The 23,876-nt window shown below is 37.0% G+C and overlaps 1 protein-coding gene across 1 annotated transcript in view; it reads right to left on the bottom strand.

Moving 5' to 3' along the window:
• CPNE8 (copine 8) overlaps positions 1-23,876 on the bottom strand; it is a 186,965-nt gene that overhangs the window by 5,638 nt on the left and 157,451 nt on the right. Inside the window, exons 18-20 of the mRNA XM_015566628.1 lie at positions 12,594-12,749; positions 10,057-10,114; positions 4,290-4,363 (exon numbers count right to left, since the gene is read on the bottom strand). Coding sequence (XP_015422114.1) covers positions 4,290-4,363; positions 10,057-10,114; positions 12,594-12,749 — 288 coding nt within the window. The remainder of the gene's footprint in view (positions 1-4,289; positions 4,364-10,056; positions 10,115-12,593; positions 12,750-23,876) is intronic.

Raw genomic sequence — 23,876 nt, 5'->3', positions numbered from 1 at the left:
AACAAGCAAATGAATACATAGAATTTAAGAAAATAACTCACTTAAGTTTTAGGATAGAAACCATAGGATCTTATCCTGCTTACTATTTATACCATAGTCATATGAGATTGAATACCAAGACAATGAATATAATCACACATAAGGCTGACCACAGTGTCATATGTCAAGATCCAGACACTATGAAATAGTGACCTAAAATGCCTTCTGACTGGATTATGCCAACATACTAACTAATAATAAAAACTGATACTGATATTAATGCATTTATTGAGCAACTCGCCAGTGGGAGGCTTTTTGCTAAGAGATCTTACACTAATTTTTATAAGCATGCTCTCCATGTTTTGAACTTACGGAAGAGGAAACTGAAACTTAGACAGTTTAATGAATTTACCCAACATCAGAAAGCTATAAATATCTGTCATTATTTAAACCCAAATTAATCTTACTCTTTTAAATTAACCCTGATAGAAATATGAAAAGGAGAACAGATCCTAATAATCTTCATTACAGAGTAGGTGTATTGATTACAAAAAGAACACAGGTTTTGGAATCAGAACTTTGTTGAAAATTTGGATCTACCAATTTATGATCTAAACAGCTTTGTATAAGTTGTTTAACACCCCATCTTGGGCTTCAGTTTCCTTATTTATAAATTATTACAAGGCAAAAATTGTCCAGTATTTTTATGAAGATATAACGTGATAGGTGAAAAAAGTAGGAAAAAAAGGTGGGGAAATTAGTTCAAGTGTGTGGAGACAGGCCATTACACAAGGCTGTATACTGGGAAATTTCAAAATGTAGAATTTTAGTCAGCCCAGTGAGGAGGAAGATTATTCCAATAAAGTGACAATAAAAACTAAGAGAAAGAACAATAGAAATGTGTGATGCAAAGATAGTTAATAGTCCTATTTGTTTAGACAAAGTGTGTGTGTGTGTGTGTGTGTGTGTGTGTTTAGCTAAACAGGAAGATTGGAGTCAGGGCATGGAGACTCTTAAATGCTGTTTAGGATTTAGGATTTAGAATCAAAGTTATACAGAATATTTGTTAAAAATTTTAGAATTAAACACCTTAAGATTAAATCGTGACTCCAGTTCTTACTGGCTTTGTGACTACGAACAAGAGGAATTAAACTTCATTTCTTCTTTTACAAATATGGTAATCAAAGTACCTGTCTCACAGTCAATTAAGGACTGAGTGAAGTAATGCTATAGCTCTTAGCCTACCTAGCACATGAAGGACTTAATAAATGATTAATTGGAATGAAGTTGGGTGCCACTTAAGATTTGACAATATAATGAAAACCCTATCTATTACCCCTAATTAGCTACTGAAATTCAGCTGCCTACTATTATTTGCAGCCTTAGGGTTTTGTCCATTTAAGAAATGTGGGCTTTTGTTTGCTGTGCATTAACTTAATTAGCCTCAACATGTAAAAAACTTGAAAGTAGTGAAAAGGTAAGAGAGACTAAATAGACCCTATTTTCTGATAGTATTTTAGCCAACAGAGTTTATAGCATTATGATGGCTTCGATATTTTCTGATGATGGAGGGACTGGAATTGTTATTCTTGGTATGCTCTTGTAACTCCTATATCCCCAACTATTCAAGGAAAAGTCTTTTTATTTATTTATTTACTTATTTAACCTCACCCATGGATATGTTTTTTATGGATTTGTTTTTTAGAGAGAGTGGAAGGGAGGGAAGGGAAGGAGAGAGAGGGAGAGGGAGAGGGAGAGGGAGAGGGAGAGGGAGAGGGAGAGGGAGAGGGAGAGGGAGAGGGAGAGAGAAATTGGTTGTCTACTGCTTGCGCCCTGATCAAACCTGCAATCAAGGTGTCCTTGACTAGGCATCAAACCCCAGACTCTCTAAGGACTGAGATCTAACCAGACAAGGCTCAAGGAAATTTCTAGTCTTGAATATAAGTCATCTAAAAATATTTTAGTGGATGGTAGAGGTTGTTGGAATGTTTTTAAAATCTTATTTAAGGAGAGAGAGGAGATGCTAATTCTTCTTAAATACAATAAGATATATAAATTTTTACCTTGCTTACTATTTTTAAAAGACTAATCACCATTTAGAAACTTCTGCATGAAATTTGAGAAAACACATCAAATCTCCTGAACTGTAGGCATGTAAGCCAAGGTCTAACCGTCACTCACGAGGCTACTAATCGTCTGGGAACATTTTAATTTCATGCTCAGAATCTGTAATATCTCAGTTCTTTCAGTTCAACTTTATGGGGTAAAATCTCTTGAGTGTTTAGCTGATTTCCCCAGGTCCCTTCAAAACCTTTGGGGATCTCAGTATCATTTTATGGTAGTGGACTCGTCTTAAGGATTCTGAGTATCAATGCTTATACTAGTAAGTAAGAAGGTATTTCATGATTTTTACTTCCTCTGAGAATCACAACATCATAAGAAAGGCAAAGATGAAAGAATTTAGAGTTTAGAGGTAATGAAACAAAAGCTTAAAGAGATTTATTGACTTGTTCAAGGTCAGAGTGCCCACAATATTACTTCATAGATTTGAGTCCTATAGCAATATTCTGTCCAATATAGGATATCCATTGAGAGACTAAATACTTTCAAGTGAATTTTTGTTTTATATTTATAATAAGAACTGCTGGTTGTCACCAACATAAGATATTAGCCCTTTTAAAGAAAACCTTAACAATATGGACAATCTTAAGAAATACCAAGTTTCTCATAAGCATCATTTAGATAATAGTATGAGATACGGGGTTGCCTCTGCTAACTTTGTAAAAGTGCATTACACCAGCAACATAACACATTCTAAAGGACTTCAAATTCATACTTCACATTAGTAATTTAATTTTTTGAAACTGTGAGCCAGACATTGTGGAAAGCTTTCAGATAAGATGTAATTACTTAAACCTATAATTATGCTAATGAGGTGCAGGTGAATAATCATGTGTCTAATTATGAAAACAAAACACCATGGGATTCTTAAATAGATGACCACATTACCATGTTCCTTTTCTTAGCTGCTTTTAACCTCATCATTCATGTGTGTGTGTGCGCACACATGTGCTTTTTACTCTACTAAGAACATTAGGTTAAAAAATATGTCATATTTAATTATCTTAAAAAATGTTTCTCATTGAAAATTAAATTTTGCTGACAGACTAAGAACAACGCTTTTTAAAATTTAGCCAATTAATTTTTACAAATTACTTTATGTTATATTCTCCCTGAAATTATTTGAATCATTTTTTGTTGTATTTTACTATTTCAGGAATGCATTTCATATATGTTTTCTCATTTGATCGTTATAACAATGCCAGTACACTGAATTTAGAAAGCTTGTCCAAGTTTTCATAGTTGGACAATCCAGGATTTGAACCAATTTCTGTCGAATTCCAAGTTAGATTCTCTTAATGACTGTATTATGGGTGAATATATAGTTTATTAATTAAGAGAAAATGCTAAAGTCCATTGTTTGCTCCTCCCAAACTTTCATGTCATGTGCTTCAATGGTACTGACACCTTCTTCCCTTTTCTATTTAAGAAGGTAGACTTCATAGTCTTTTTTCTCTTCTGGCACCCTAAAAATATGGAGGCTGTAATACATGCAGAACTTTAGTTGAATTAACTCCTTGTTTTCAACTATAAATTTTAATTATATTGGTTACTAATTATTTTCTTTCAAGCCACTCCTTGAATAGTAGGCTTTAGTTAAGCATTCTTTTAAAATTTTAAGAGAATTGTGAATCATACTTTATTATTTTATATATTGTGATTTATTTATGGTTATATATTATTTACATATAATTTATATATTTATACATAATTTTAAATGTATTTCTCCACTTTCTAATCATAATCTACAAAGAAAGTATGAAAATATCTACATTTTTGGTTCATTTATACTAAATTTATCTACTCTAAATATATATCAGCTGTTTAAAAATACTTTTAGTCTTTGTTGCAGACTAAAAAATGAGTAGATAAGCATTACTAAAAAGTTCATTACGTTTCTAGATTCTAATTTTACTAAAACTCTCACTATTTTCTGGTAATAATGAAGAAGGTAATAATAAAATAGCAATAAAATAAATTATTGATAATTTACTTACATATTGTGAACCTAAAGTCCAGGGGAAAGCATGGGTGCTTTTTCTAGGCCCTAATACTTAACAGGCATCTCACAGAGAACCCACCAATTAAATTAAACAGAACCTGACACTCATCATTTCAACTTAAAGTTGTTTATTTAACAAGAGCTGTTCACTATGAACAAAATAAATAATTTTCATTAAATTTCTTACCTGCACAATGTCCCTTTCGGCATATTTTCCTCTGGAGGAAACTCTTACATCATCTCCATCCAACTCAATCATTGCTTGAAAATAAAAAAGAATTATTTATCCAGTGTATTTTAGCCATATACTAACTAAAACAACGTAGGCAATACAGAAATCAAGACGTATGAAGTAGCACAACGTCCTACGTAAAGTCAAAAAGCTGCTGATCCCCTGCATCTTCGCAATCATTTCTCCCACAGAACCTGATGGAGGGTAAATTTCACAAATGAAGAAAACAGGCCAGCGCCTCAGGTGACGCTTTGACAGACGAGAAGAGCCAGTGCAGGAGAGAGCAGTCATCAGGTGCATCTCTCCATCCCAGGGGTTCTCAAACCGGGGTCACGTGCTTACAGGACTGAGCAATTGATACTAAAACATTCCATTTTAGTTTTTCTTTCTAAACTAAGAAGCTTGGTGCTAGTCATCATAGAATTCCCAATAACAATTTGAACTTTATTCTTTTTCAAAATGTATATTTTCATTGATTTCAGAGATGAAGGGAGACGGAGAGAGAGATAGAAGCATTAATGATGAGAGAGAATCATTGACTGGCTGCTTCCTGCATGCCCCCTACTGGGGATTGAACCCACAGCCTGGGCATGTGCTCTGACCCTGACCAGGAATTGAGCCGTGACCACCTGGTTAATGGGACAATACCACTAAGCCACTTAGGCTGGGCTGAACTTCATTCTTATCAAAACTATAACAAAGCTATATATCCATATTGCCCAATTCCCACTTTAAACATAGATTGAACAATAAAGAGACATTTGCTCTGCCCTTGTACTGCTTAGATAAAGTACGATTTTTCTGAGGCTTGATTTTTTGTTGGTTAAAGGAGAATTTCAACATCACAAATATCAGAGGGTATTTGGGAGTGCTGTGATAAAATGGCTCATCTGCTGATACAGTAATGTTATGCTGCAATTAAGAACATTTTCCAGAGTTTATTAGGTTTTCAGCCAGAATTCTCTAAATAATTAATTACATAAGGAATGCTAATTTGTGCTTAAAGTATAATTTTATTGCTGATAATTCATTTTGTATATACATGACATTCACTAGACTACAGAGAGCCACTTGCAATTATGTTTGCCTCCTAACCCTCCAAAAAACATTGTTCAATCAGAATACAATCCTCACCATTTTTTAAAGATTTTTTAAAAATATTTTGTAGGTATTTCAGAGAGGAAGGGCGATAGATAGAAACATCAAAGAATCATTGATCAGCTGCCTCCTGCATGCCCCTCTACCTGAAATCGAGCCTGCAACTTGGGCATGTGCCCTAACCAGGAATCAAACTGTGACTCCTGATTCACAGGTCAACACTCAACCACTGAGCCACACCAGCCAGGCTTTTGTTATTTTCTTTAGTGTGTGGATAATGAATTTGGATTAAAAACATTGTTTTACATTTTACTTTTTCTATACATGTTCATGAATCAGTGTCTGGGCTAAAGTATTGCTAGCACACATAACTGATAGAGAGCCACCACTCAGTTTGCTTAAATATACAATATATGTCTTGATTTAGTAAAATGTATAAGGTAATTAGCTTATTTTTAAAAAGGCCTATTTTTTTCTTTCCTACTCATTAGGAATGTTAATAAGAGAATTCATTATACTCAAATATTTTCAAGAGTTAATTCCTCTTTTCGGTTAAGGTTTGTTTTCAAAATTTTCATATTACTTTGAGACATAAATGTATATGGATGATGACATGCCACCAAAACGTCTTCTTTATTATCTAATTTACTAATTAAAGAAAATGACAGTCAGTCAGGCAATAACTGAATAACTAGAATGAGATCCTATAAAGCAGCGGTTCTCAACCTTGGCTGCACATTAGAATCACCTGGGAATCTTTTTAAAATTCTGATTTCTGGGCCTCATCCTCTGGAAAGTCTGTTTCTTTGTTATGGGGTGAGGCCACAATATTAGTAACAAAGAAACAGAATTTCCGGAGGATGAGGCCCAGAAATCAGGATTTTAAGAAGATTCCCAGGTGATTCTAATGTGCAGCCAAGGTTGAGAACCACTGCTATAAAGGATGTCTCACTTTCCAGCATGTGTTTTGGGTTAAAGGTCTATATGTAGAAATACTACACTGCTGCTAGCAAGGAGAAAAGAAATAGGGGGCAGGTGGTGGGAGGGTAATGTTCTCCCTTCAGGTTTCCAGACCATCGGGTCCTGATGTTATAAGCCCCAGGTCCCACCAGGACTTGCCCTTGGAAAAACAATGTGAGACAGACCAGCGCTACTTTCTCGCCATGGGAGATGGGACGAAGTCCGAGCCCCTTTTAGGTGTCCATTCTCCTAATGATCAAAGCAGGTAGCCAGATGCTGCTTCAATTTGCCTTTTTGCCTTTTAAGGATAAAGAAATCCCACCTTGAAAAATCCTTCTCTTAATGACGGTGCTTTTTATAAAGGAATGAAAAGTCATGGGGGCGGGGGGGATTTAGAGATGGTTGTAAACTGTTCTTATTAAAGTACAAAAAAATTAAAATATAAAAGTAAGAAATTTGAATACTCACTAATCTAATAGTTTCTTATTTTCTCAACCTTCAAAGAATGGATGGCAAAATATTACCTTTCTTGCCCATGCAAACAATGCCCTTCTGGCTAAAAATGTGTAGATGTTGGATTTAGGTGGTTACCTGATAAAATCTGCAAGTTTTATGTCACTTTTTTCCTATGTCAGTGTATATGTGTGGCATATAAAGTTACTCTATGGTAGACTTGGAAGAGCCCGGAGAAAGGCTCTTCTGATTAGACCACTGCAATCTGCCTCGTCAATGTGGCTCAGTGGTTGAGCGTTGACCCATGAACCAGGTTTGTTTCCCTGTCAGGGCACATGCCTGGGTTTCAGACTCAGTCCCCTGTAGGGAGCACGTAGGAGACAGCCTATCAATGATTATCTCTCATCATTGATGTTTCTCTCTCTCTCTCTCTCTCTCTCTCTCTCTCACTCTCTCTCTTTCTCTCTCTCTCTCTCCCACTCCTTCTCTCCTCTCAATACAACATACATATATATATATACATATTTTAAAAAGACAGCAGCAATTTGAATGCAAGTTGGAAATTTTCTATCTTAAACATGAGTATCCTGTCCTTTTCTTCTTAGCCATGAGAGGAAAGAAAAAAAATCCTTTAGAGAAGCATCTACTGTCTCCTGGTGGAATAGCCTACTTTTCTAGTACTAGGCCTGGAAGACTTTCCACTCTATTTAAACTTCCATCATGGTGAGAGCAGGATCCCAAATCTCTGTTCAAATGTTCCCCAGAGGAAAGTTTCACTCTAATTCCCAGGATAGAATTCTACTGGGAAGGCAACTTCCTTCTTTGTCTACAATCTTCACTCACTTTTCCACATAGAAAGAGGCAGGATTCATAGGATTACTATTAGAAGAAACTGACCTTGAACCTCTCTTTTTTGGAACTGCCTATCCTCAGAGTGAAGGCAGTTCCTCTCTGGAGCAGGCTTAATAGGCAAGACTTAGCCCCTGGATGGAGTAGGCTTGGAGATAAGGGTGAGGTCATTTAATCTTGGGGGGAAAAGGTAGCGAGAAGTCTGCCTCTGTGCACAGGTTAACCCAAATCCTCCAATTCTGCAGCGCTAGAAATAAAGCTTATATTCTAGTTTCTGTTTCCTGCATTTTTTTTTTTTTTTACTTCAGGAAGTCAGAGAGGAAAATGATGAATTATCACACCTCAAATCCTAATAAATAATTCACTGGGAACTACAGAAAAGAAGAAAACAAATAGCTGTCTTGTGTAGTAAGTAGAAATACGGTCTATGACTAGGAAGGGTCAGTGGCTTTGTATTCAAACAAGGATGAATATGTGTGGGGGTTGTGGGGGGGTTGTTGATGAGCAGGTGCTAGTGTTCCCCATCCCTGAGGTGACACATGTAGTGGTGGACTTCCATGGGAGTCTGGGAGACCTGAGATGTGCCCTATCAGAGGTGTATCCTTGAGAGGCAAAAGCAAATTAGTGACTGAAGAAAAAAACATGGGTTATTGTAACCTAGCAATGGGTGAAGTTTGTGGATCTTGGTCTATCACTAATTAATGCAAACAATCAAGTGTACAAAGCATTAAGAAGAAAGATGTGTTTTAGGTTTCCTGACTCCAGAGAAATGTGTCATATTGATGCCTGAAAGATGACGCAAACAGATGCAAATACCCCGCGACAAGAAAATATTAGCAGAAGCAGCAGCCATCAGACTAAATGACCTCTGCTTTAGAAAATGGAAGATTATAATGATGAAAAGGATGACTAGCCAAGCATAGAATGAAAGAAAGGAATTTTCGGAGTCACCAATATAACTTGCCCTGCGGTTCTTTATCTGAGATGGACAGATCCATACTACCCTTACAGAGAAGGCACTGGTGGTTAACAGAGAATCAATCCAGTGATAATCATACTAACATCAGTACCTGTATGCCTAAATTACCTTGTAACATACCAGAGGTTGTTCCAAATAGTCTAAAATTATTTTCATTTCCAAAATGCCAAGCTAAAGAAAGTGTTGTTAATCTAAAACACCTGAACCAGGTAAATGTTACGAAGTCATACCGGTGCTGTCCAGTATAAAGTTCTCTTGAAGAAATTCACCAGATAACTAGTAACAGACTATTCTGAATGAAGTTTGCCCAGATTACAAGTTACACAAACACCTGTCACTTAGTTAGCATCTGAACAAGGCTTAAGCCCAAACAAAACTCCCAGTAAGTCAATTTAGCATAATTATATAAAGTCTCCTTTCAGTGGTTCTCAACCTTCCTAATGCCGTGACCCTTTAATACAGTTCCTCATGCTGTGGTGACCCCCAATTTCATTGTTACAAATTGAACATAATTAAAGCATAGTGATTAATCACAAAAAAATATGTCATTATATATGTGTTTTCCGATGGTCTAGGTGACCCCTGTGAAAGGGTTGCGACCCACAGGTTGAGAACCACTGTATGGTCAGTTCCATTTTCATTCTGTTTTCATATGACAGAACTTAAGTATTTTTTTTTAAAAAGTATTTTATTGATTTTTTACAGAGAGGAAGGGAGAGAGATAGAGAGTTAGAAACATCGATGGGAGAGAAACATCGATCAGCCGCCTCCTGCACATCTCCTACTGGGGATGTGCCCGCAACCCAGGTACATGCCCTTGACCGGAATCGAACCTGGGACCTTTCAGTCCGCAGGCCGACACTCTATCCACTGAGCCAAACCAGTTTCGGCCAGAACTTAAGTATTTTTAAAGCTAATGTCTATCAACTAGCCAGGGTCTGAAAATCCATTCCCGAAGCATACTGTGAACATTTCTATTCACAATCTAATGATTTATTAATTTAGTTTTTATTCCTAAAGGTTTTTAGGAAACTCAGAGAGTAATTTGCCTTGGGAACAAAAACTCAATTTATCACTCTGTAAGTCTTTAAAAAATATTATCTTTAAGTACAAACCATCTCTACTAAAATGAAAAAATACATGTTGCACGCATCTATATTAGAAAGATAATGCTCTACTCAAGAGACAATATTTTAATTTGCTCACCTAAACAGACTTCATGGTGAGATATTTATATTTATGCCTAGTGTACATGGACATTATATGAAAATCTACATGCACACTCACATTCAAAATTTTTAAAAAGAGTGATAGAAACTTAAAGGCATGATGACTCAGATTAAATAAACTCCCAAGGAATACTACTGAAATTATATTACTTACCATCAAATTCTGCTGGTCCAACACCAACTATAATTATTGACATTGGAAGTTTTGAAGCCTTCGAAAAGAATACACAATTAGTTCACAATTAAGAAATTGAGTTCTTAAGAAAAGAATTAAGATTTAAGAAAAATTTAATATCCTGTTTTAGTTTATATTTTTCACAGATGTTCATTAAAGTAGTTTTGAAGATACTTAAAATAACTACCAGATAATATACTTAATTCCATGCCTATGCTTTCCCAACTCTGTACATATGCTGATTCAGTGGGGCAGTCCTCAGCAATGACCAGCCTTGGATAATATAAAAAAAATAAAAGCTTTAGCTTTAGTTTTCACTTGCTACTATCAACCAAAATCTACATAAGATGACACTGGGTATCCTTGATCTCTCTTTTTTCATGTTCTATCTCTTCTAAAATATCTTTTAGTTGCTAAAGGGGAAAGGGTTACCATATTTATGAAACAGCAGTATTCTATTCTACCTCATTTATAGAAAGTTATTCTTAGTATGATTAAATTATGTATTAAATATCCATGAGATTGTGAGGGATACTGAATATATTATGGCAGGCTTTCTCATTATATGTATCACTTAAATGACATCATCACATTAAATACTTTAATGGTAAAAATGTAAGCTCTAGCAACAGACAGATGCAGTACTATAGCAATCACATCTTTATCTATGAAGGCCATTGAATTAAAAATAATTGTTCCTCAGTGCATCATGACTGTTAATTTAAATTTAAATTATTAAGTCCATATTAAAGTGTACACTAATGCCACTGATCAGAATATTAGGGAAATCAAGATTTAAAAATAAACAAATAAATATGTGAACTTTAACTCCTCCTCTTCCTTTTCATATTTAGTTTTTCTAAGCATATGTATATAAAGTATTTGATTTTTGCCCCTATATGAACCTATTTGCTCATAACAGATATCTAATTGTATTTTTTCCATGCTATTAATAATTATGAGGTATGATAAACATTCATGCAACCCATTTTTACTAAGTGTCTACTGTGTGCCAAACATTGCTAAACCTGAATATGAAAGGGAACTAAAATCAGAAATAATTTTATTAATTACTAGAGGCGGGGTGCATGAATTTGTGCATGGGTGGGGTTACTCAGCCTGGCCGATGATTGGGGTCAATCAGGGCCATCTCTCCAAGTCCTAATTGGGGCCAATCGGGGCCAGCTGGCCGGGGGGAGGGACTGCTGGAGGTTGGCCAGCGCGGGAGGTTGGCTGTGGGAGCACACTGACCACCAGGGGGCAGCTCCTATGCTGAGCATCTGCCCCTTGGTGGTCAGTGTGTGCAATAGCAACAAGTTGACCAGTTGTTCAGTCAACCTGTCGTAATGGTCACTTAGGCTTTTATATACATAGATAATCTAGTAAATGTAAACTTTATAGATTATAGACTAACAATGAAGACAATAAAACACCCTCCTATCTAATAAAGAGGGAATATGTTAATTGACTCTCATGCCATCACAAAGATGGCGAAGCCCACAGCCAATAAGGAGAGAATATGCTAATTGACTGCCCTATCCTCAAAGATGGCGGCGCCCACAGCCAATAAGGAGGGAATATACTAATTAACTGTCCTGCCCTCAAAGATGGCAGTGCCCACAGTCACAAGATGGTGGCATCTAGTCCCTTCAGGCCTGCCAGGGTGGCAGGTATGCATGCCTGCCTCTGGAGTCCCCCAGTCCCCTCAGCACCCCAGCTGCCCAGGGCTGGCCCAAAGCGCAGGCAAGCCTCTGATGGCGGCTGCCCAGCTGATGCCCAAGGCACAGGCAAGCCTCATGTTGGCTGCCTAGCCGCCCTGGGCCAGCCCGAGGTGCAGGCAAGCCTTGGATGGCAGCTGCCCAGCTGTCTGAGGCTCAGGTAACCAGGGCTGGCTGAGGCTTGTGCTGCTGGCTGTGGCATCAGCAGAGGTGTGATGGGGAGTCGCCTTCCCGATTGCCGGGTCTCCTCCTTAAGGCTCCTGGTTTGTGAGAGGGGGCAGGCCGGGCTGAGGGAGCCCCCCTCCAGTGCATGAATTTTCATGCACTGGGCCTCTAGCTAACTATAACACAATTAGGAATTATAATGAGAAACATGGTTTTGAATCAAGTCCAGTTCCCATCCAGTTCTATAGAAATAGAAATTAGCAAAGTTCTCCCATAACTGAAATGTGAATATTAAGAAATATTTTGTGCAAAATTGTAACATTGTGCACATGTACATCAAACTAATATAGATAAACATCCTCATGCACATGAAGGTAGTGCTATTTCGTTTTAAAAAATTTTTTTTTGAAATAATTTTGTTACAACTCATGTTATCCACACTCTTAGCTTAGTCTTTATGGATTTCTAGTAATGGTACAAATGGGTCTGAGTTGTCTGAGTAAAGTTAAAATGCAATTGGTCCCAAAGGCATGGGCATTTTGTTTCACTGTGAAGTCAACTAGACGCTAGTCTCAACCTGAGTAGCACCATGCTGTTACGTAGCCAGCCCAAGACTAAATGACTCCTACTTACGTTAACTATAGACTCCTTCGTTTGAGCCATATCTGAGATAACACCGTCTGTCACAATCAGGAGCACAAAATACTGGGAGCCGTCCTTTACAGAAGAAGCATATCTGAAAGGCAAGAAGTAGGTAAAAATCACCACAGAAAATAAAACAGTTCCTCTCTATGCGACGGTTGCTAAATACAACTTGGAATAGTCAACAAATGTTTTAATCTCAAGAGAGTATTTAAATATAGGTTAGGAGCCTATAACATGCAAACTCTTAAATATACATTTCCCTGAAATAGCACACTAGAATAATAGCAACATTACTGGATGCTGGCACTTGGAAATTCCTGGCTGCCTTAGAAATTTATTCACTAACAAAAGGTAAGATGAATGAGGGTATGTTTAGCACAGTGGAATGGATATAACTTTTGGAAATAGACATTGTGGGTAAGCAACATATTACATATACGATCTTCAGTAAATTACTTTATCTAAACTTTATCTTACTAGTCTTAAAATTAAGATATACCTTTATATTGTTAACTAGAGGTCCAGTGCATGAAATTCATGCACTTGTGGGGAGGGGGGATCCCCTCAGCCTGGCCTATACCCTCTCGCAGTCCGGGACCCCTTGGGGGATATCTGACTGATGGCTTAGGCCCACCCATGGGGAGCGGGGCTAAGCCATCAGTTGGACATCCTTAGCACTGCTGCTGAGGCAGGAGAGGCTCCTGCCACCACTGCTGTGCTCGCCAGCCATGAGCCTGACTCCTGGCTGAGTGGCGCTCCCCCTGTGGGACTGCACTGATCACCAGCGGGCAGCTCCTACATTGAGTGTCTGGCCCCTGTTGGTCAGTGTGCATCATAGCGACCAGTTGTTCCCCTGTTCAATTTGCCTATTAGCCTTTTATTATACAGGATATTGAAACCACATGTATGGTACTCAATATATAGTACAGTTCTATAAGTTAGAAATAATCATAAATGCCTTTTGTTTTGGAAGTAGACAGAGTTGATGGTTGCACAACACCAAGAATGTGTTCAATGCCATTATACGGTACACTTTAAAATGGCTACTTTTATACTATGTGAATTCCCCTGAATAATAAAAAAAAAATGAAACAGAAGAAAAGCTTTTTGAAACATCTAGAGTTCAAGTTCTTAACACATGTTAAATTAATAAAAGCTGGGACAAAAAGACAAAAATTAGGCATACAAGACTATTAAAAAGAAGGAAATCTTACATTTTGGGACAGCATATATGGACCTGGAGAATATTTTGCTAAGTGATATAAACCAGTCAGAGAAAGACTAGTATGATATGATTTCACTCATATGTGGAATCTAATGGACAAAATGAACTAACAAAATAGAAAGAGACTCATAGCTATAGGGAACAGATTGACAGCTGTCAGTGAAGGGAATAAGCAAAAAAATAAAAAACTCATAGACAGACAACAGTATGGTGATCACCAGAGGGAAAGTGGGGTGGGAGGAAGTAGAAGAGGGTAAGGGGGGGATAAATGGTGATGGAAGGAGACGTGACTTGGCATGGTGAATACAATCCATATATATAAAAGCCTAAGTTTAGGAGACAGTAAACAAGAAGACTTTGGTTTATTCCTGGAATAATCATTGAGTGAGTCATATAAAGACTAGGTTCAAAAAAACTTCCATGGATTACCAATGAAATACCTTCACAGCCTAAAGGATACTAAGGAAGCAAGTTTGAACAGGTTGGGGACAGATCAGTAGCATAACATTTCAGGATAAAATTTCTTTCTTGGAGAGCAGAATTATAAACAAAAAAAATAGTTACCACTTTGCCATAGACTAGAGAAACTAATAGTTGCTCATGCTACTGATTAAACAATTTTACAGATTAATGAAGAGATGACAGTAAGTGGCCTGCTCACCCCCTATAAAGATAGTGCTGAACTGGTCAAAAAAACTCCCATGATATTGAACATTGATCTTGGACAATAAAAATTTGTATATTTGTATTAATTTGATGGCAACACAATGGATGGAAAACATTCCAAAGCAGATATGAGCCTCTTTTATTTTACCTTAACTTTTTCCTTAATAAAAAAAGTTGATAATCTCTCTCAGGAGTTTATTTTTTAATACATTTTTATTAATTTCAGAGAGGAAGGGAGAGGGAGAGAGAGATAGAAACATCAATGATGAGAGAGAATCATTGACTGGTTGCCTTTTGCATGCCAGGGGATGGAGCCTGCAACCCAGGCATGTGCCCCGACTGGAAATCAAACCCAGGACCCTTCATCCGCAAGCCAACACTCCATCCACTGAGCCAAACCGGCCAGGGCATACCCATTGTTCTTCAAAAAGTATTTCTTACTGACTATGCTTCAGAAACATAGGATTTTGTACTTCATGTGATTGATGGAAGGCTATAAATAGTAGTGAGAAAAGCTTCTATGAGTACAACAGTAAGGCTATTATACTTTTCTTTCCCTGTGATGTTCTTAAAATAACAAATTTCTATCAGGTTTAAAAACAATATGAAAGGTTGAGTATTATGCAATCTTGTAAAAACCACTTCAAGTGGTTTAATGGTCTGTTTTCTCTGTGTGTGTTTACTTTTTATTCTCTTTCAATGCTTCTGGTTAACCATGGAGAAAGTCTCAGTTGTTAGTATGCCTCCTCCCCACAGCTCCCCCAGCTTGAGGTATAATTGGTATGCAGAAAATTGCAATAAGTACTGTATATATATAATTTGATGAATTTGAACATATATGTACACTTGTGACCATCAAAACAATCAAGGTAAATAAATATATCCCTCACCTCTGAAAGTTTGTGTCCCTTTGTGTGTGTATGTGTTAAAACCATTTAAAATAAAATCTAGCCTCTTAAAATTTTAAGTGCACAGTATCTTATTATTAACTAGTAGAGGCCCGATGCATGAAATTTGTGCAAGAGTAGGGCTCCCTTTCTCCCGGCTGCAGGCACTGGCTTCCCTCTGGCACCCGGGACCCTGGCTTCCCTCCAGCAGCCAGCAAGCACCCAGGACCAGGGCTTCCCTCGCAGCCCTGGCTTTGTCCAGAAGGTTGTCTGGAAGGATGTCTGGTTTAATTAGCATATTATGCTTTTATTATTATAGATAGGTACTGTGCTATGTAGAGCTCCAGCATTTACTCATCTTGTATATATGCTCCTTTATTCCCATTGAACATATATTCCACATAACCTTTTTCCCAACCCCTGGTTACCACCATTCTATGTCTATTTCTATTCATTTGACTATTTTAGAGGACTCATCTAAGAGGAATCATGCAGTATTTATATTATGACTGTCTCATTTCACATACCATAATGTCTTCCAGGCCCATCCATGTTGTCACAAACAGTAGGATTTCTTTCATTTCAAAGGTAGGATATCTTATATGTACACTAGAGGCCCGGTGCATGAATTTATGCATGGGTGGGGATTGTCAGGGACAATCAGGCCAGGCTGGCTGGGAGGAGGGGCTGCAGGCGGTTGGCCAGCCAGCCCCACCCCTTGCCGAACCTCCAGTTGAACTCTGGGTCGAGGGGAAAATTTGCATATTAGCCTTTTATTATATAGGACTAGAGGCCTGGTGCACAAAATTCGTGCACTGGGGGGGGGGGTGTTTGTCCCTCAACCTGGCCTGCGCCCTCTCACTTTCCAGGAGCCGTCTGAGGATGTCCATGAGCCTGGCTTCTGGCTGAGTGGCGCTCCCCACTGTGGGAGTGCACTGACCACCAGGGGGCAGCTCCTGCGTTGAGTGTCTGCCCCCTGGTGGTCAGTGTGCATCATAGCAACTGGTTGTTCTGTGTTGGGCTGAAACCGGCTCTCCCTAAGGGTTCTGGATCATAAGAAGTTGCAGGCCAGGCTGAGGGACCCCACCAGTGCACAATTGGGGCCAGGGAAGGATGCAGGAGGTTGGCCAGCCAAGGAGGAACTGCAGGAGGGCTCCAGGTTGTGTTTGGCCCATCTCTCTCAGTTCCGATTGGCCGGACCCCAGCAGCAAGCTAACCTACCTATCAGAGCGTCTGCCCCCTGGTGGTCAACGCATGTCATAGCAACTGGTCTACTGGTTGATGGTATGCTCCCTGGTGGTCAGTGCACATCATAGAAAGCTGTTAAGCGGCTTTAGCATAACATTAGCATATTATGCTTTGGTTGGTTGAACAGCCGACTGGACGACTGGATACTTAGCATATTAGAATTTTATTATATAGGATACCACATTTTACTTATTCATTTATTTTTTGATGGGGTGTTTCCATATCTTGGGTGTTGTGAATAATGATGCATGTATCTCTTTGAGATCCTGATGTCGATTTCTTTGGATATATACTCAGAAGGCAGGCTGCCAATAGCACTATTTTTTTTTTTTTTTTGAATCTTGATATTGTTCTTCATAGCAGCTGCACCAGGTTACATTCCCCACATCCTCCACCTCCTCACTAACACTTATCTTTTGACCTTTGGATAACAGTCATCCTAACAAGTGTGAAGTGATAGCAGATCATTGTGGTTTTTTATTTGCATTTTCCTGATGATTAGTAATGTTGAGTATCTTTGCATATACCTGTTGGCCATTTCTATGTTTTCTTGAAGAAATGTCTGTGCAGGTCCTTTGCCCATTTTTTAAAAATTGGGTTATTTTTCTTTAGCTATTAAGTTGTAGGAGTTCTTTATGTTTCAGAATTTAATCCCTTATCAGCTATATAGTTCACAAACATTTTATCACACACCAGAGGTTGCCATTTCATCTTTTTTTTTTCTTTTGCTATTGAGAAGTTTTTTAGTTTAATGTAGTCCCACTTGTCTATTTATTTTTGCTTTTGTTGCTTGTGATTTTGGTGTCACACCTAAGAAAGACCAATTGCCAAGACCAATCAAGAAGCTTTTCCCTATGTTTTCTTGTAAGTTTTACAGTTTCAGGTCTTACATTTAAGTCTCTAACCTATTTTAAGCTAATATCTGTGAGCTGTGTAAGATAAGGATCCAATTTCATTCTTTTTTATGTGGATATCTAGTTTTCCCAACACCATTTATTGAAGAAATTTTCCTTTCCCCATTGTATGTTGTTGGCACCCTTGTCAAAGACCAATTGGCCATTGATGTCCAGGTTTTTTTCCTGGGTTCCTTTTTTTTTTTATGTTTTGAGGCATTATTTATTCTGTAAAAAACAGTTTTTTCTTATTCTTGTTATCATGGCTTTACTGTAAAATAGTAGTACTCTATCAATGTCTCCCTTTTTCATTTTTTTTTTATTTATTTTTTTAAATTTTTTATTACAAAGGGTATTGTTCTGCTCATCTATCTGCCTACTTTTGTGCCAGTTCCTTGCTATTTTGATTGCTTTAGTTTTGTAGTTTATTTTAAAATCAGGTGGTGTCATACCTCCAGCTTTGTTCTTGCTCAAGATTGCCTTGGCTATTTGGGATCTTTTGTGGTTCCATATAAATTATAGGATTGTTTTGCTTCTATTTCTGTAAAAAAAAAAATGCCATTGGGATTTTGATAGGTATTGCATTAAAACTTTGGGTAGTATGGACATTTTAACAATATTAATTCTTGTGACCCATGAAGACTGGATGCTTTCCCATTTATTTGTGTCTCTGTTCATCCATGTTTTATGGGTTTCAGTGTAACAGTATGTTGCCTTCTTGCTTAAGTTTATTTCTAAGTACTTTATTATTTTTTTTTGGTGTCATGTCGATTGCATTCATTTTTCTGATAGTTTATTGTTAGTGTAAAGAAACAAAAATTATTTTTGTAGATTGCTTATGTATCCTGCAACTTTACTGAAGTCATTTATTAGTTCTTTAGGTGGGTTTTTTGTTCTTTGGGGGAAGGATATTTAGGGCTTTCTACATATAGGACTATGTTACCTGGGAACAGAGATCGTTTTACTTCTATCTCTATGATCTAGAGGACTTTTCTTTTTCTTGCCTAATTGCTCTGGCTAGGACTTCCAATACTATGCTGAATAAAAGTGAAGAGAGTGGGCATCCTTGCCTTGTTTGAGATTTTAGAGCAGTGATGGCGAACCCATGACATGCGTGTCAGAGGTGACATGCGAACTCATTTTTTTGGTTGATTTTTCTTTGTTAAATGGCATTTAAATATATAAAATAAATATCAAAAATATAAGTCTTTGTTTTACTATGGTTGCAAATATCAAAAAATTTCTATATGTGACACGGCACCAAAGCTATGTTAGGGTTTTTCAAAATGCTGACACGCCGAGCTCAAAAGGTTCACCATCACTGTTTTAGAGGAAAAGCTTTCATTTTTTTAACATTGAGTATGATGTTAGCTGTGGGCCTTTCATTGTTGGCCTTTACTGTGTTGAGGTCAGTTTCTTCTGTACCTATTTTTTTTACCATGAAAGGTTGTTGGATTTTGTCAAATGCTTTCTCTGTCTCTTAAGATGATCAAGTGATTTATTCCTTCATTCTGATAATGTGGCATATCATATTTATTGATCTGAATATGTAGAACTATGGCATCCCAGGTATGAATCCTCCTTGGTTATGTGTATGATTCTTTTAATATGCTATTGCATTTAGTTTGCTAATAACATGTTGAGGATTTTTCAATCCATGTTTATCAGGGATATTGCTCTGTAGTATACTTCATACCCTTATGGTTTGCATTCAAAAAGACCAAACTGCCTCTGCTGTAATAACTTTTTAAATTAAATTTATTGAGATAATATTATTCAACATTATATCAATTTCAGGTGTACAACACAGTAATTCAATATCCGTATACCACCCAAAGATTAGTTTCCTTCTATCACCATATATTTGACACCCTTTACAAATTTGCTCTCCCCTCACTTCCTTTCCCCTCTGGTGACCACCAATTTGTGGTATCAGGGATATTTTCTTTGTCTGTCTTTGGTATCAGGGTGATGTTGGCCTCATAAAATGAGTTGGGAAGTGTTCCCTTTTCTATTCTTTTGAAAGAGTTTAAGCAGTACTGGTATTAATGCTTCTCTAAATAGTAAAATTCAAAAATGTAGCCACATGGTCTGAGCTTTACTTTATCAGCAGGTTTCTGATTGCTGATTCAATCTCCTGGTTATTTGTCTATACAGGCTTTTTATTTCTTGATTTATTCTTGGTAGGTTGTATGTTTCTAGGAATTTATCCATTTCTTCTACATTGTTCAATTTGTTGGAATTTAATTGTTCATAATAGTACCTTGTGATATTGTTTATTTCTATGACCTAAGTTTAATGTCTCCTCTTCCATTTCTGATTTTACCTGAGTCTTTTTTTCTCAGTCTAGCTAAGGGTTTGTCAATTTTATTTATCTTTCCAAAAACAAAAACAAAAAAACAGCTTAGTTTTGTCATTTTCTATTGTTTTTCTATTCTCTATTTCTTTTATTTCTATCCTAATCATTATTATTTCTTTCTTTCTGCTAACTTGTGCTTAGTTTGTTCTTCTTTTTCTAGTTCCTGGGGGTAAATTTTAGGTTAAGATTTCTTTTCTTTTTTAAAATGTGGTGCTTGTCACTTTAAACTTCTCTCTTAATACTGCTTTTGCTGAATCCCATTAGTTTTGGTAAGTTGTGTGTTCATTTTCATTTGTTTCAAAAAATATTTTCTAATTTCCTTTTTCTTTTGACTTCTTCTTTAACCCAATGCTCATTCAAGGATATGCTAATTCCAATTACTTGTGAGTATTCCTGATTTGTGGTTGATTGACTTGTGGTTTGTTATTGATTTGTAGTTTTATTATTGATTTATAGTTCTTTTTTCCATTGTGCTAAAAAACAATAGATTAGAATGATTTCAATCTTCTTAAATGTGTTAAAAAATTTTTTTTGACAGCATATGATCTATCCTAGAAAATATTCCATGTGTGCTTGAAAAGAATGTGTATCCTGCTTCTGTTGTGTAGAATATTCTGATATCTCTATTAAGTCCATTTTGGTCTAGAGCAAAGGTTCTCAACCTGTGGGTCGCGACCCCTTTGGGGATCGAACAACCTTTTCACAGGGATCGCCTAAGACCATCAGAAAACACATATATAATTACATATTGTTTTTGTGATTAATCACTATAATTATGGTCAATTTGTAACAATGAAATTGGGGGTCACCACAACATGAGGAACTGTATTAAAGGGTCGTGGCATTAGGAAGGTTGAGAACCACTGCTCTAGAGTGTTTGCTCAAGTTAGCTGTTTCCATATCATTTTCTGTCTGGATGTTCTATCCACCATTGAAAGTGGGTCAGTGAAGTCTAATATTATTGTATTGCTGTCTATTTATCATTTTAGATATGTCAATTTCTGCTTATATATTTAACTGCTGTGAAACCACAGGCATACATATTTGTAATTATTATATCTTTCTGTGAATTAACCCTTTTAAAATTTTTTATTCTTTTTAATAAAAATTGTACTTATCTAAGGTGTACATTTTTTATATGTATAGTGATATGAATATTACAGTAAGCTTATTAACATGTTATCTCCTCACATAGTTCCCATATACTTTTGTGATCAGTGTACCTGAAATTTACTCTCTTAGCAAATTTCTAGTACTCAATATAGTATTTACAGTCATCATGTAATATGTTAGATTTCTAGACATATTTATGCTACATAAACCAAAGCTGTACCCTTTGACCAATATCTCCCCATTTTCCCTACCTCCTTACTCTTGGTAACCACCATTCTACTCTCTGTTTCTATGTATTCAACTTTTAAAAATCTCACATATGATTGAGATCATGCAGGTTTTTTTTTTTCTTTTTGTACCTGGCTCATTTTACCTAGCATTACACTTTACATCCTTCAGATTAATGCATAGTGTTGCAAATGACAGGTACTCCTTTTTTTAAGGCTGATTTTGTATATATACAAAAGGGTATATATATATATACCACATAAATTGACACTTTTATTTTGTAATGACCTTCTTTGTCTCCTGTGTAAGTAATTAACTTGAAGTCTATTTTGTCTGATATAAATATAGACACTCCTGCCTGCTCTCTTTCAGTTACCATTTGCAAAGAATATCTTTCTTCATCCTTTCATTTTCAGCTTATGTAGGTCCTTAAATCTAAGTTTAGTTTATTATAGACAAAACTAAAGGCCCAACGCATGAAATTTGTGCACTTGGGAGGGTCCCTCAGCCCGGCCTGTGCCCTCTTGCAGTCCAGGAGCCCTCAGGGCACATCCAAAATACCACGTGCGGGCGTGCATGTACAGTGCGATTGAAACTTTGTGGCCCATGTGCAGAAGTTGGTATTTTGTGGAAGAGCCACACTCAAGGGGCCAAAGAGCCGCATGTGGCTCGTGAGCCGCAGTTTGCCAACCACTGATTAGGGAGCTTGGCCTAAGCCATCAGTTGGACATCCTTCGCACTGCTGCTGAGGCAAGAGAGACTCCCACCACCGCTGCTGTGCTCGCCAGTCATGAGCCCGGCTTCTGGCTGAGTGGGGCTCCCCCTGTGGGAGCTCACTGACCACCAGGGGGCAGCGCCTGCATTGAACGCCTGTCCCGTGGTGGTCAGTGCGCATCATAGCAATGGGTTCTTCCAACTTTCAGTTGATTTGCATATTAGCTTTTTATTATATAGGAGGATATAGTTGGGTCTTGCTTTTTTTAACCACTCACTAACTCTGTCTTTAGATTGGTGAGTTTAATCCACTGATATTTTGGGTTTTTTTTTAATCATTAGAAAGTATACTAAAAAGAACAGGAGAATATTTTGATACTACCAAGAGAGTTAGGGTTAGATCCTGAAGCAGACAGTAAACTAAAAATTTCTCTGAAGTTTATTATTTTATCTTAAAATTCATAGAAGTTTTGCATTTTACTTTATAATAAATATGACTTGTATTACATTTCTTAACTTTGAGAAAAATTAATGCTATAGAAAGATATACGAGATTACCATGTTTTCACTTCTGCTTAGATATACTGCTTTAAAGCTAAATTAAATTCTACATAAGAACTATTCAATCCAATTTTATATTTATTACCATAAGCATCATAAGTTAGTTGTTTTAAAGTATACATTGTTTTTTATGGTGTTTGTTCTACACATTCTCATATTGTGGCACTTCACAAGTTAATTTAATTTCAAACAAAATCATATTTTGTACTAGACGTATTCTATGTTTATGAAAAAATAATTTAAGTGCTATAGAAATGTGTAAAGTAGAAAACAGAGGCTGATTGAGCCCGCAACCCCGTCATGTGCCCTTGACCAAAATGGAAGCTGGGACCCATCAGTCCACAGGGCCACGCTCTATCCACTGAGTCAAACTGGCTAGAAAAAACTCTTATTGTTGAAAAGCTGCTATCTTTTTTCAAGTAGAGGATATCTTTAATTTATATTTAAATATTATATGACAAATCTGAGGGAGAGGTTCACTTTGTCAGGATTTTGGAATTCAAACACATTTCTTTGGAGTCTTTGTCAAGTAAGTTCCTGGGATTGTTTTTGTAGACTCGTAAATGGTTGGCTCAGATTTGTGGAATATTCTTTTAGCTCACAACTGGTTCTCAGGAATAGAGAGAGCAAGAAAAAAGATAAGAAACTGACTCAGAGTCCTAACAAGCTAGCAATACATGAGACTTCTAATTGTATTGGAAGAGATCATTCCCCAAAAGCCTTATCTTTGTGTTTTTTTTTCTCATTAAAAAATAATAATACTGAACTATTAGATCACATATTATTTTCTTTCTTTAAAAAGTATTTGTTTTGCCCTAACTGGTTTGGCTCAGTAGATAAGAGCTGGGGCCTGCGGACTCAAGGGTCCCAGGTTCGATTCCGGTCAAGGGCATGTACCTTGGTTGTGGGCACATCCCCAGTAGGGGGTGTGCAAGAGGCAGCTGATCAATGTTTCTCTCTCATTGATATTTCTAACTCTCTATCCCTCTCCCTTCCTCTCTGTAAAAAATTCAATTATATATATATATATATATATAAGTAAATAAAGTATTTGTTTTGCTTTTTAGAGAGAGATTAAAGAAAAGGGAGAGAGAGAAAAAGAATAAACAAACAAATATCAGTCTGCTGCCTCCTGCACGCCCCCAACCAGGGATGGAACCTGCAACCTGGGCACCTGCCCTGACCAGGAATTGAACCAGCAGCCTTTCTGGGCATGGGATGAAACCCAACCAACTGATCCCCATGAGCCAGAGAAATAACAGATTATTTTTAAAGAGGCTGAAACCGTTAGCTGGCAATTACACCTATGTTTGAGAATTTTAAAAGTGCTGGACCAAACACCAAGCATAAAAAATGGTAATAGAGCAGGGTGAAGCC

Source organism: Myotis davidii, unplaced genomic scaffold (genome assembly GCF_000327345.1).
Source record: "Myotis davidii unplaced genomic scaffold, ASM32734v1 scaffold902, whole genome shotgun sequence".
In the NCBI taxonomy this organism is placed as follows: Eukaryota; Metazoa; Chordata; class Mammalia; order Chiroptera; family Vespertilionidae; genus Myotis; species Myotis davidii.
This window is presented reverse-complemented; position numbering and strand designations above follow the sequence as displayed.